At 52.3% G+C, this 14,129-nt stretch overlaps 1 protein-coding gene across 7 annotated transcripts in view; it reads right to left on the minus strand.

Moving 5' to 3' along the window:
• Window positions 1-14,129, minus strand: part of Fam178b (family with sequence similarity 178 member B) — a 121,294-nt gene that overhangs the window by 10,354 nt on the left and 96,811 nt on the right. For all 7 annotated transcript variants that reach the window (XM_085679526.2, XM_048430335.3, XM_048430340.3 and 4 more), the window contains 2 exons: window positions 12,965-13,052; window positions 4,969-5,094 (listed from right to left, as the gene is read on the minus strand). In XM_085679526.2, the coding sequence (XP_085535652.2) occupies window positions 4,969-5,094; window positions 12,965-13,052 (214 nt within the window). The remainder of the gene's footprint in view (window positions 1-4,968; window positions 5,095-12,964; window positions 13,053-14,129) is intronic.

Genomic DNA, 14,129 nt, shown 5'->3' on the forward strand with positions numbered 1-14,129 from the left:
CCTGCCTCCTGGGCTTAACCCTGTCGCTGCAAGTCTTGCTCGTGTTCTTGCAAAGAACTCAGATTTCTGGGAACCAAGCAAAGCTGGCCTGGGCCTGGGCCTGAGTCTACAGGTTCCCAGACTTGCATGTGCTTCAACTCATCTGCAGGGTCAGCTTCTCAGAGGCCACCAGGTTTATGACAAAATGCAGCTACTGCTCATTTTGGAGGAAGGAAGATGGAACAGAACCACAGGCTGGACAGGAAGAACTCAGGAGTCTGCATGTCTGTTTTCCATTCCTCAAATCCAGTTTCCTCCTGGCTCTCCTAACCTTGTCCTGACCCAAGTTTACAGCACTGTGGGGTGTGTGTGTGGAGGGTGTGTGTGGGGGTGTGTGTATGGGTGTGTGTGTGTGTGTGAAGGCTGTGTGTGTGGGGGGGTGCTATACTTTCAGGTGAGAAAGAACAAGGGGAGAGGCTCCAGGATCTGCTTGTCTTTGCAAATGACACAGGGGCTCAAGTCAAGCCCCAGGGAACATACATCCCCTTGTTGGGGTTGGACGTACCAGCAAGAGAGGCCAGAGACAAGCACAGAGATGCCAGAGGGCAGCTAACCCTGTCCTGTCCCTGCAGCAAGAGCTGGCCTCTCCCTACCACAACCTCCCATTAAGGCAGTTCTTGGCAAGGTCAGCCAGCCCAGGGACAGACAGCTGCTGTCTACAGTCGCAGCAGCAAAAGCAGCAAAACTTGTTCACCAGGTCTCCCAACACACCTGGCACACCACAGGGTTTACAGGAGATGCACAGGGCACTCGCACACAAACACACGGCAGGCCACACCCTCTGCCCAAGCTGGGCAGACACACACCTCCATAGAGTTGCAGCTGGCTGGAGCCTATCCCCAGCATCACCCACAGTCAAAAGCACACCCCACCTCCATAAAATCGCTTCTTTGAAAACACTGATCCTCCGTAAACAAGCTTTTCCCAAGTCTCTGCAGCCTGGGACCTCCACGAAAGTCACAAGGAATGGACGCACCTGCAGGAGGTGACTGACCGATGCACAGTCCCCAGTGAGCCTCGAGTTCTCGTCTTTGGAAGGCATCCACTACCAGGCTGGGAGGAGGCACACGGGGAAAAGGGGAAAAGGAAGTAGGCTCCCAGTGCCAAGTTGGTCTTTTTATCCTCAGTTTTCATTCCACAGTGGGAGACATTTAACTTCCTCAAATCTAACCAACTAGAGAGACTCTCCCATCCTACCATCAAGATTCTGGTTCCCTAGACCTTCCAAATCTCTAAGCGGGGAAAACCTCACTAAAATAGCATCTGGGCTGGGCTGCAGCTCAGTAGTAAGCACATGCTTAAAATGTGACAGGGTATCATGATAGTAAGCAGTATCAGAAAAAAAGTGCAAGTATATATATTTACACATGTATACACACATACATTCATATATGTTTATACACTTATGCATAGTAAATGCATTTGCACATAGCAACAGACATGGGAGAAAAAGCAAAGATGATTTGATAACTGTGGTTAAACAGGAACAAGAAACATAACGGCAGGTTTAACAAGACCAAAACATCAGCCACTTCCATAAAACTGAATGGGTCACAACTCAACTCCAGGAGTGGATATAATACAACTAGGCCAAATCTGGCCACATTCAGATAACACCATAGTTGAAACCAAATGCCCCCAGAAACCCCAGTGCTGGGTTGGAGGGCTGAGCTGGTAGACTGGAAGAGAAAATTGACTCAAGTTATGCAATGTTTTTCTGCCTGCAGCCAGAAGGCCAGTCTCACGGGGGGGGGGGGGGGGGGGGGGGGGGGGGGGGGGCGCACAGGACACACATCTCTGGCAGAATCACATCCCTGGGCCAAAAGGAAGCATTGGGAGGCCAGCCTTAGTGTTATTATACTCACCTCTGTGTAAACATTGTCATCTCCCACCTGGGAGACAGACAGGGTGCCTGCCTGTTGCTAGGAGGTACCAAGCCCCATCTTCTCACCTACATGTTTATTCCACTCTAGGAAAGGCTAACTCAAACCGGGCAAGCCCAGGGAACAGATAGTCATCAAGCAGATTGGCACAATATATGAATATTTTGAGATGAGACACTACGCTATAGTTGAACTCCTGAGCTGGGAGAATGAGTCTCCCTGCCTCGATTTTTTTTTTGGGGGGGGTGGTGGTTGAGGTAGGGTTTCTTTGTGAAACCCTGGCTGGCCTTGAACTCACTGAGATCCACCTGCCTTTACCTCCAGAGTGCTGGGATTAAAGATGTGTACCACCATTGAATTTCTTGAACAGCCTAGACTGCAGCACTAGGCACTGAGCCAGGCACTTTAAAGTGTTAAATCTTATATCTCAATCTTATAATGTTCCTTAACCATGCTACCACTGAGTTAGACTCCAGCCCTCCACTAAACGTCTTGTTTTTCAAGCATATTTTTGTATGTGCTAATAGCATGGTAAGTGACTTTGACCCTGCTAGGACGAATGGCCTTCTTGGGAACCTGCCCCTGCCTCCAGCCCAGCTCTCCCCTCCTCCCCCCACAAAGTGGAAGCCTGAGCAGTTGCTTCTTTTGTTAAAGTACTTGGTGGTTAGCTTTCCCAGGCAGGAACCTCACTAACTTATAATTACCAACAATGCCCTGTGATTGGTTCTCTCATTACCCAAGGTAATACTTCTGAAGTCCGGGGTTCCATAAATGCTTGTGGTCTTAATGATACAAGGATATTAAGAGATCAGGGGGCTATCACTGGTCAAAGGCAGCGCAGGGGGGAGGGCAGTTTCAAAACTGGGGGCAGGAGAGCAGATGGCCACACCAGAGGAGAGAGGAAGAGTGACGAAATACAATTCATTTGTTCGGTTTTTCACTTAGTGGCAAAAACATGCCATGCTGAGACACACAACTATGCCCACAATCCAGCTAGACAGCCAGCCACGCAAAGGGACAACAGTGGAGCCATGCTGTGCCCTTGTCTCTCCCCTGGGGGAGGGAGGAGGTGGGAAGACCAGGAGAAGAGTCTGCAGAAGTGTTTATTTGCAGGGCTGGAGGAGCGCTGTGACCCCTGCAGTTTAGGGCAGGAAATCTCCCAGACAGGAGTGTATTTAGTGTGGGACAGGCAGAAGCTCAGCACTGCAGCCTCAAAGGCTGGGAAGAAGCTGTCTCCTTCATGCTTGATCACCTCCAACTGACCTGAACTCTGGCCTCAGTTTCCCCATTGCACTTGAGAAGCAAAAAGGCAAAGACTTTGAGCTCTGGGGATGAAAGGCTGCCCCATCCCAGACCACCACTCCCTGTAAAATTGGGTTGATGACGCCTCTGCTCATTTTGGCTGGTGAGTAGCCCCATCTCATCTTTGAAGATGAAACACGCTCAGGCCTAATGAGGAGTCAGTTGGCTGAGGTGGAGTGGGACCTAGTCACCTGCCCGGCCTGGCCCCTCCCAGCCACCACAACACCCAGCCCAGGGCACCGAGCTGGAACCATTTCATACTTCTATTACGGCACTCCACTAGAACCCTCTGTCCTGTCCCCTGGTCCTGATTGCCTCTGCCCTTAGCCACTGCACCAGCAGAGGTCAAGGTGATGGGGCCAGAGGCTCTGCGGTGCTCTCGGCTGCAGCACAGGGGCTCTAAAAGCCACTGCAGCCTCACCTGCTCCTACTGTTGTCCCCAGCCAGTGTGCCCTTTGCTTTGGGGGAGTAAGCACCCCTGGATGCCTGCTCTGCTCTCCTCCAGCTTTAAGGCAAAATGGACGATTGATTTCTAACAGGCAGCCAAGGAGCGAGGAGTAGCTGTGCTTGGAGCCTTCAAAATAAAGGATTCCTCAGCCTGTTCATCCTCCCATCCCAACTGCTACACAGACACCTTCTGCCCCTACTACCAGCAGGTCAGCAACGTGGTGAGCCCAGTGGGAGCCTGGGGCTCGGTAGAAGCCACACCCCTGCTGGGTGAGGCCCAGCCTGGCCTGAAGGTTCCTGGAGGCCACAAAGTCTCCTCGCAGACAGCCAGAAGGCAACTGCTTCTTTCTCTTACCTCCCCTTTTTGTCACCTCGAGGTCTCTAGTATCCAGCTATGACAACCTACCTACCCAGGGTCTCCTAACCTGTCTGTGTCATCCACTCCTGTTTCCTGGGAAATATCTGGCACAGGACAAGGGATGTGTGTATGGCCCCCACCTTCCTAGGAGACTGTAGCCTTGTAAAAACACTAAGACAAATCCCAAGGCGAAGGCAACCTTCCCTGCGCGTTCTGAAGGGTAGTGTGTACCTGTGCATGTGGGGATTATCCTATCTTCTTAATGGTTCATTTGTGTTCATTAAGTAATTAATTCACTTATCTGATTCTCAGAGTGATGCCCAAAGGTTGGACTTCTGAATTGTTAATATCCAACCTCAGGAATGAGATTTTTGAATCCCTGCCTTCCTGAATTAGAAGATCCCTATCTCCATCTTTATCCTGAGTCTCCAGGGATAGAAGAACCCAGGAAGATCCACTTGAAAGCCCCCACAGTCACCTTGGTCCCTGCTCTGACACTAACCCTGGGGATGCACAGGCCTCTGCTAATTCCTAACCCACAACCTCCCAACCCAGGGCACTTCACTGCCTTTTGGGAGGGCTGGTCAAGGCTTAGAAGAACTTCTTTGGAAGAACTGGAGAAAGGTCAAGGGCTAAGCCTTGGTCAAAATTAGTGGGAATAAGCAGGGAAACTAGGCATAGCTCTGGGCCCACGGCTTCCCCTGCACCTACACGCACAGGTGGGCAAAAGGACTAAAAAAGGCTTGGGAGAGATACTGGGTGCCCCTCCCCACATAGAAGGTAGCCCGCTGGCCTCTGTCCTGGAGTGACTTCTGGTTCTGGAAGGACCAGGGACCACAGGCCCCACAGGCTGTGCAACAGAGACAGCCCCGCCTTCCCCGTTAAATGAAGTAGCAGGGTCCTTCTTGGTAAAGGCAGGCAGGGGGTTGAGATGCTTACCTTGTAGTCAAGCTCAGCACTGGCCCTTGGCTGTTTCCCCTGAGAGGATGGCAGGGTCTCAGCGTCCAGATACTGCCTGAGGGATGATGGTCTCATGAGGCTGAGGAGATGGCTGAGTACGGCTAGCTGGGAAGAAGAAAGGAGACTGTGACTGAGTGTGTGTACAGCTCTGGGAGATGCCCTCAACTGTGGCAAGGGTCATAGCCAAGTTTCTAGGACCTGCATCTGACTCTCACTTCTGAGCTGTGTGTGTGACCTCCCTCCCTCAAATGGTCCACACTTCTTCCTAGGAGGAGGGATGTGTATATGAGCATGTGTGTGTGCACAGGGGCACATGTATACACACATGCATACATATACACATACATACACAAGAATGCACACATACACACATGTGCATACACACACACACAGTACCTAGCACAGGGCGAGGCCTTCCTTAACTTGATGAAGTAGGAATCTCTCCCGAGACTTTAAGGTTTACCCTAATTTCCTGAAAAATTAAGAGTAAGAAAGATTCCCTCTGACACTGAGCAGGACCTCAGTGACCTGAGTGGGACCTTGGCCACTGAGTGGGTCCCCCGCCACCTGAGCAGCCCTTCGGCCAATAGCAAACTCTCCCCTGTATCCCTTTTTTGTCACTTAGCTTGTTGCTGCAACATATTCAATTCACAAGAAAAAGATTGAACCTCTTCAATCCATAGCTTTGCCTGTCCATCCTGTGAGCCACAACCACAACCGCTTTGCCTGCCTGTCCCTAACTCCTCTGCATCTATACCACACTCTCCCTCCCAGGAATGCCAAATACTGAGTCTTCTGAGCCATAAAGAAGTTTATATATATATATGAGGGTCCCCCACGATATAACACTATCAAGAATACCAACAGCTGTTTGTCTGAAACAAGGTTGCCCCTTGTGTCCCAAGTTGGCCTAAACCTTGTGACCCTCTCACCTCTGCCTAAGTACTGGGATTACAAGCATGGACCACCGGGCCTGGCAATTCTTTTAATTTTTTTTATTACATGTTATTTGTGCGCAAGCGTGCGTGCAAACAAGCCACAGCAAACGCCCAGATGGTAGAGGATAGTTTGCAGGGGTCGGTTTTCTCTTAGAACAGAGTGGGGTCTGGGGACTGAATTTGGGCCATCAAGCTTGGTGGCAAACCCCTCTAGAGCAATGAGCCATTTCACTAGCACATTCTGTTTTCTTTCTAGATGACCTGGTCCTTCCTCTGCAGATGAGGCTGGCCTCAAACTCGCAGCCATCTCCCTACCTTTGCCTCTTGAGTACTGGGATGTGTGTCCTGCCCAGTCCTCTTTTTTCTTTTCCTAAATGTTGGGAGCAGTGAACCCCCAGATTCTGGAATTCTTGTAAACAACTTGTTTTCCTCTGCTCTGGGACCCTCCTTGATGGCAGGGGAGTGGTTTCTGGTGGGTTTGGCTGGGGCGTGGCTATCAGTTAAGGATCTCTATATAAGCAGTCCCTGGACACAATAAAGGGGGCATTCTTGGGATCAAGGATGACCTGTGTCTCTCTCTGTATCTGTGAGTCTTTGTGTGCTTCAATCTCCAGCCCCTTGCCCAGCTCACGAACTGTATGGTAGCACATGGAGCGCAGACGGCCGTGATGCGCTATACCTAAAAAGTCATACTATTTTCTTGTCCAACAAAATAGCCAATAATTCACTCTCATCCAGTATCTATATTCAGTTTTCTCAGCCAGAAACTTCCTTTCAGTGGGTCCTTTAGATGGGGATTTCCCTGCAAGGTCTACAAAGGGATTTGGCTGATCTGTTAATCTACCAGGCACCCCACCCACCCCCCTGTTTAGCTTTGAAGAACTGCCCAACCCCTCTGAACAAAACAGGCTTTGAAGCTAGCCCCTCCCCCTGGTCACCCCAAACATAGGGTCCCTGCAAGGACTGCCCAGATGCTGTAATATGGCTGGGTCAAGGCAGGTAGGCCCCAGTCCTCGTCCCTCCAAGCCATCCATGTGCAACCCTAGGGATGGGGGAGGATGTGGAAGAATGGGCAGCGTCAGGGTAGTTCAAGAGGACCGGCTCCTTAGATCTAGCAGGTGCACTGTGGCCACAGGCAAGAGGGTTGAGCCCAGAGCCCAGCTCCCAGCTTGAGCCCAGCCGGGTGGTGCGCCACACCTGGCTTCCTCCTGTGACTCAACCCCCCCAGCACCTGCTCAGCACTTCAGCTGCCCTCAACCTCAGAAGCCCTGGAGAGCAGCTGGGCAGGGAGAGGAGGATGAGGAGCTGGTTGGTAGTCAGGTTGGCTTTGGCTCCTGGAAGGAGGCCAGGCCTTCTCTGCAGTGTGGAAAGACGGCAGCAAAAGCGGGGAGGAAGGATCTGGGCAGAGATAGGTTCCATCTGGGGCTGCATCGAGAGCAGTACTGCCTTGTGCCAGCCTTTGGGATAATTTTCAAAACAGCCCTGCCCTTTCGCACGCTGGAGGCTCGCTGCTCACAGCTGTGCAAGCACTGGACTGCCCTGCATTGCCTCGAAGACCACGCCCCCAGAGTGACTGACTAAAGGCCCGCCCCAGCAGAGCCAGGACTCTCCCTGCTCTAGGAGCTGGGGGCAGGGCCGGTAGGGAAAGCACAGACCAGGCTCACTTGATCACTCTTATTTTTCCTCTCGCCCCAGGAAAGCAGGCTGGCGGTGCCTCAGTGCAATCTAGCATTCTGGTCTCAGATTTTCTTTTGTTTCCCGCATTGCCCCGCCCCCACATACCACCCTCTCTCCTGGATGAAGGCTTCTCTGGTCTGCAAAGAGGGAGGGTTAGGACCACAACAGCACCCTTGCCACCCCCACCCCCTACTTCCACTGCAGAGCGCCAACTCAGCAAACACTCAGCCCATTAGGGCAGACACCTCAGGGCAAGAAGTGATGATCACCCAGAAGGACAGGCCTCCACTGGCCTTGCCAGTCTCCTGGCAGGAGGAGATCCTGGCAGAGCAACTGTCTACACAGCATGTGTCTCCTGCTCTCAGATCCTGGCAGTGGCTCCAGTTTGCACAGGAGAGGTGGCTGTAAGGCACGAAGGAGGTCCCAAATGACCTGCTGCTGCTCTCTGGAGCCTGGTCCCTCCCGTGGTGTCTGAACAGAGGCATTGCAGAACTGGCCCCGCCTTGTGGAGTCCACTGTCACATCTAACCCACAGCCTACAGTACTTGTGTTTACCACCCTGGCCAGTCCCCTGCCCAGCACACCTCTTCCCTATGGCATCATCTACCCTCTTGCAGGCACAGAACTTGCTTGCTTAGTGTCCTGACTTATCAGCCGCCTCCCTGGCTGAGAGGTCAGCATTGTCTCCTGCAGTGCACACAGGGCTAAGCGCCATGCCTGGCACACGGCTGATGCTTATTAAGTATTCATTAGGTAAGCGAATGGCTAAATAGCATTAGGACTTTAGTTAACCATTTCCGAGGAGGTTCAAACTTTTATATCCCCCTTAATTTGGGGCACTCAAAACCCTTGCTTTCCAAATTTCAAGACATGATTTGAGGCTGAAGGTGGTGGCGCATGTCTTTAATTCCACACTTGGGAGGCAGAGGCAGGTGGATCTGAGTTCAAGGCCAGCCTGGTCTATAGAGTGAGTTCCAGAACAGGCAGGACTACACAGAGAGACCCTGTCTCCAAAAACAAAATCAAAACAACAAAAAAGTTGCCAGACACGATGGCATATTCTTGTAAACTTTGGACTTGTGAAGTAGAGGCAGGAGCAAATCTCCAAATGATGGTTGATAGGAGGGCTCAGAGGGTCAGGTGCTTGCTGCCAAGCCTGAGTACCTGCGCTTGCTCCCTGGGTCCGACACTGTGGAAGGAGAGGACAGGAGAATGGACTCCTGCAGCTGTCCTCTGACCTCCATGTGGGCACTGTGGTGTGTGCACACACACAATAGTAAATACATATTTACAAAATGGTTCACCTTGTTTCTGTGTTGCAAGAGGCTGGTATAAGAAACAAACTCCGAGTTTCCTCCCAAACCTGTTCCACCTGTGTCTTGCCTGGCTGCTGAGAGGGTGTCTCCTTCCCTCCAAGTCTGGTTCCTGGAGGGCTCCCCCTGCTCCCTGGAGCCTGCTGGCTGTCCTTGGGAAGTCACCTAGCAGTTGCCAAGCTCCCAATGCTCCACCTCTGCTACTCCCCCCCCACCAAGCCAACTGCCCTGCCCACTCCTCGCCCCTTGCTTCATCCTCTAGCACTTGGGTCTCAATGGCTAGCTGGCTTTAACTTGTTTACAGTTCAGTTTCTGTCTCTCCTTACGGACTGGAAGCCCGTGGCTTCACCATGGCCTTAGGGCTCTGGCTAATGGAGCTCCCTCTTACCTACCCTGACCTCAGCCCCTGCTATTCTGCCCTCAGCCCTCTGCTCCAGCCACACCAATCTCTGTGCTTTCCCTCCAACCCAAATGTCCTTTCTGGAGCCCCTGGGCCTTTGTGCTTCCTACTTCCTCAGCTGGAAGCGACCCCCTCCCCCATCAAGGTAGGTTTTCCTACAGTTGTGTGCAAAGTTCCCTTCCTCCTTGCCTTTACAAAACCACACCCACCCAATGATATTTTCCTCCTTTCTGGGAAAAATTTTAAACTTTTTTTTCCCCCCCGATAGCATTTGTCATTCTCTGCAAGTTTGCCCCAAATGTTACTTCTTTCTCGGCGCCTCTGTTGGCCTGCTGGGACTAAGACTAGCACGGAAGAGGGACGTCATTCAATTCAGATCCTTTCCTGCCCAAACCAGACTCTAGAGCACACTGGGGCCTGAGGCTAAACAGCGACTATTTCTGAAGTATTCCCAGTATTCAATGAAACAACAGGAATGACTGGTCCAACCCCGGGACTCTCCGGGAAAACGCAAGAGCTGGGCTGTCGCATTCTACCGACCTACTGTCTCTCCAGCCTAGCTCTCCAACTCGGTCCTCCTGCTCCTGAGGCTCAGGCTGTGGCTTGAGACCGGGACAGAGGGGACAGGTGGCAGCTTGGGTACTGAGAACCCCTCCCACCCACTTCAGACCCAAGGACTCTGCTTCTCTAAGAGTCAACTCCGGAAGTCCCTTCACAATGGTTTAGGCTGTGAAGAGCCCAGGAAGAGGCTGGAGAGGTTGAGATGACGTGAGGTGCTGCAGTGGTCAGAGGCACAATTCTAATCCTGGCTCCCCCTTCCCTGCTGTGTAGCTTCCCTGACTCAGTTTCCCCATCTATAACACATGGATAGAGTAGCAGCTCTTCCAGTCCTAGGTTTTGAGGGAGGGAAGCGCTGTGAACAGTTCTCAGAACACAGTGAGTGCTGCCTGCATGGTAGTCGCAACTATTACAGGTGGAAGGAGGGACCAGTGCACAACCAGGGCTGTGTGCATTCAGTGCAAGGGAGGTATGGGCAAGGATGGCTGTGTGGAGGGGACATGGGTGGCTGGGGGGTCAAAGTGGTCCTTCAAAGGCAAGGCCAGCCAGGGAAGGAGCTCGCCTGGTGACCAGACATCAGGAAGAGACCAGCAGCGGAGTCTAAACACAGCTGCTGGGTCTTCCTCCCTGCAGAGGCACCGCTGACTCTCTCTCTCCTCCCGGCGGTACACTCAGCATGCAGGGACTCATCCCCTGAGACCTGGCTCAGGTACCTTCTCAGAAGTCTATCCTCAGGCAGTGTTAGTCACCCAGGTCACAGCGAGCCGGCTCACCCCGCTTCAGGAGTCATCTGGAAGTGTCACACCTGGTGTCTGAGCCTGAGCCTGGGATCTGAGCTGCCTAGTCGGTGTATAAGGAGCAGACAGGTCCAGAATTGGGTCCCCCAGTGGTCACAAGCAGGTAGGTGTAGGGGTGAGCCGAGAAGCAGAGAAGCAGAGTCTGGCTCCACTTGCCTGGCCGGCCTTGTGACCCTGGATTCTTGGTTGTTGCAGAGACCTCCTGAGCTGGCTCCCTACCTGACCAAGCAGCACACACAATTTGCCTCCCTCCTTGAGGCTCCTCTCCAGGCCCCGGCAACCCTGCTGGGCTCCCCTCATGCTCCCTGAAGTTCTCCTGCTGGGCCAAGACAAGCCACTAAGCCTTGAAATGCTCTCACCTTTGGGTCCCTGCTAACCCAGCTTCTGGGTGAGAGGTCCCAGGGACCCTGCCCTCCCTGGAGTCCTGACTTTCTTTCCTTCTCTGTCAGTTCCCAATGGGGGCTTAGTGAGCTCATCTGGTCAAAGCCAATGCCTTCACAGCAGGCTTCCATGGCAGCCCTTGGGCAACCTGTCTGGTTGAATTTTAGCTGGCCCTGCTCCTGACTTCCTAACCTGTCTTCCCTTCTTCAGTGACCTCCTGGCGAGTCATCCCCCCTAATCCTTGGGGACCCTGACACTCACCTGGCTGTCTCTTTATCCCATAAGCTTTACACTGCCTTCCTGGTGTGGACCAGGCCCTGGGCTGAGGGGCAATGGAGAGCAAGTAGACATCACTGGTTCCCCACTCAGGGGCCCCAGATTCTGTCTGGGAACAGGGGTGTGGGGAAGACAATGCAGCAGCACCAAACAAGTAAGGGAGGGTGACAGACAGGGCCAGGAGGCCTCCTCGAGATGGCACCTCAGCTAGAGTAGGAATGGCAAGCTCCTGCCATGCTAGGGAGTTAAGTATTCCAGGCTAAGGGGGAGTGGGGAGCTGAAGCCAGAGTCAGGCCCAGCCCCCTCCTTCCAACCAAACCAACTGACACCTTTCTTAGCTCCCACAAAAGATTTGACTCTTGAGCTAACTGGCTTGGGGATGTGCTGGGCGTGCCTTTGCCTATGTACCTGACCTCTTGAGTGTTGCTGAACCAGGCATTGGGGGGGGGGTGCTGAAACTGCAAGAATGAATCCAGGGAGATCCCTAGTGGAAGCAAGAGGCTTTCAACTTCCCCATCCTATTCTTGGAGCCTCAAGAAGACTATGGCCTCTGAGCTGAGAGGCAGGTTCAGAGCTCCGCAGAGAGGAGAGTCCGGGAAGAAGCCTGAACTGCCCCAGGGATGCCTATCTCTGGAGTAGGGGACTTTGGTAGGAGCTTAAAAACTTAATAGTGTTTCTTTCCATCTTTATTGTTCTCCTGTCATGGAACCAGGGTTCGGGAAGTGAAGAGTGGGAGGTTCCTAGGTGCTGGGAAGTGAGCGCTGCTCCTCTGTAATACAGAGCGCACTCTAACTGCTGAGTCATCATTCTAGCCCTGCCAGCGTTCTTCAAGGATGTGGCCCCTGGAAGGAAGACGGTCCGTCCCACATCAGTGTGTATATGGGCTATAAATGAAGTTAGGAGGGAATGGGGTAAGGATGGTCTAGGAAGCCTTAGGGCAAAGAGGAGGAGATATGTTGCATGCATGTATGGATGGAATTCTCAAAGAATAAAAATATATTAAAACCAAACAAACAAACATAAAAAAAAAACCATTTCCGACCAAAGCTGGGATGGTAGCACGTTTGTAATTCCAGCACTCTGAAGCTGAGGCAGGAGGATCTGGGAGACTAACAAAACAAAATGTTGACAAAAGAAGCGGAAATTTTATGTTATGTATATTTTACCATAATTCATAAACTGTCATGCAGGCCCCGTGTTCATAGATCTGGTCAAATCCTAGAGCCTAGGACAAGGTAGTTAGGCAAACTACTGTGTTTCAGAGTGGCGGAGTTAAAGTGTTGTGATTAAAAGAGTGAGCCACCACACCAGCCTCACCCAGGCTGGTCTCTAAGTCCTAGGCTCAAGGAATCTTCCTGTCTCAGCCTCCCCTGTAGCTGGAAACACAGCCTCACACCGCTGCTGTTTTCTTGCCACACTGATAACAGAGCCCTGGGGCCTCACACAAGCTAGGCAAGGGCTCTACCACATACTATGCCCTCCCCTCTCCCACCCCAGGAAGCTGAGGGAAAACATTCAAATCCAGGTTAGGTGTGGGGATGGTCTCTCTGATTACAGCTCAGGTGTAAGCAGGTTATGGGGAAGAGGGGTCGTGGCCCACCAGAGGCCTTCCTGGTCCTGCTGAGGCAGACTCACCTGGGTTTTCTCTCCCCAGAGAGGAAGTGCCTCTTGCTGACCCAGCATCCGGGCAATAACCGTGAGGCTCAGTTGGCTTCGAAGTAATCTGGGAGAGAAGAGCAAGAATCTGAGTGGGGTAGGCTGGAGGTCAGGGGGCCTCTGAACGTTCTGGAAAGACGAGATATCCAACAAGCCAGGATAATACATTTTTCTTCGGAGTTGTAACCCCCTCAGATCTGTACGTATCTGTAGATCTGAATGGGTGAAAGGTCTGCTCCAAAGCGGACCAACATTCCTTCCTTTGCGTAACAAACGCATACAGACAGCGACAACACCAGGTGTGTCTCGGTGACAGCGCATAGCGTGCAGGAGACCCTGGGGACTGGGCCATAAACAAAGTAATAACTGAAGAAAAACGCAGTGACGGAAGGCATAAAACAACTAAGGAGGAAAATACGCAGATACAGGGGAAAAGGCAACAGGAAGAAAAACACATTCCCTTCTCTGTTCTCTTTGTCCTGCCCAGCGCACTGCCTCTCAAATTTCAAAGGACTTCAAGCAGGGTGGATGATTGGTCCCTTGAGATCAGGATTTATTGTCTTTTTTTTTTTTCACCCACTTTTCAGAAAACTTTTCTTTGGGATTCCCCTCCTACCGTCCTGAGGAGCCAGGCTCCTGGGATGCACCTGAGAGCGACTCAGCCACTGAAGCAGCCTCTGGGTCTCGGCTGGACAGTTAAGAGAGTATAATAACTTCTTGTGTGTGTGTGTGGGGGGCAGCTAATGTGACATGGTCACCTTATAGTGCTGACCGCCCTCTTGTCTCCCAACTGGACAGCCTTCATGCGGGCCAGAAAAGAACAAGGGAGAAAGAGCCCCAGGAATGCCCAAGCCAGCTACCCCCAGTTTCTAGACCATTAGTTCCCTGAGCTGCTCGTGAGCCTGCACGGGTCTCCTGCTTCAGTCAGCCGAGTCGGGCGTCTGAGGCCAGCCATAAGGCAATGCTTAGTCAGTGTTGACTCAGGGCTGAGCCATCTTCTAGTCAGGAATGAAGGCCCCATGGGGCTTCAGATGTTAACGCTTGGGTCCTTAAGCACTTTGGAGTGGAAGAAGCCAGAGGGTGGGGCTGAGAGTTGTCCTGGGACCTTTGAGACTAGGTGACAGGACAAACTTCTCCTCAGGTC

Source organism: Myodes glareolus, chromosome 18, assembly GCF_982192425.1.
Source record: "Myodes glareolus chromosome 18, mMyoGla1.1, whole genome shotgun sequence".
Classification (NCBI taxonomy): domain Eukaryota; kingdom Metazoa; phylum Chordata; class Mammalia; order Rodentia; family Cricetidae; genus Myodes; species Myodes glareolus.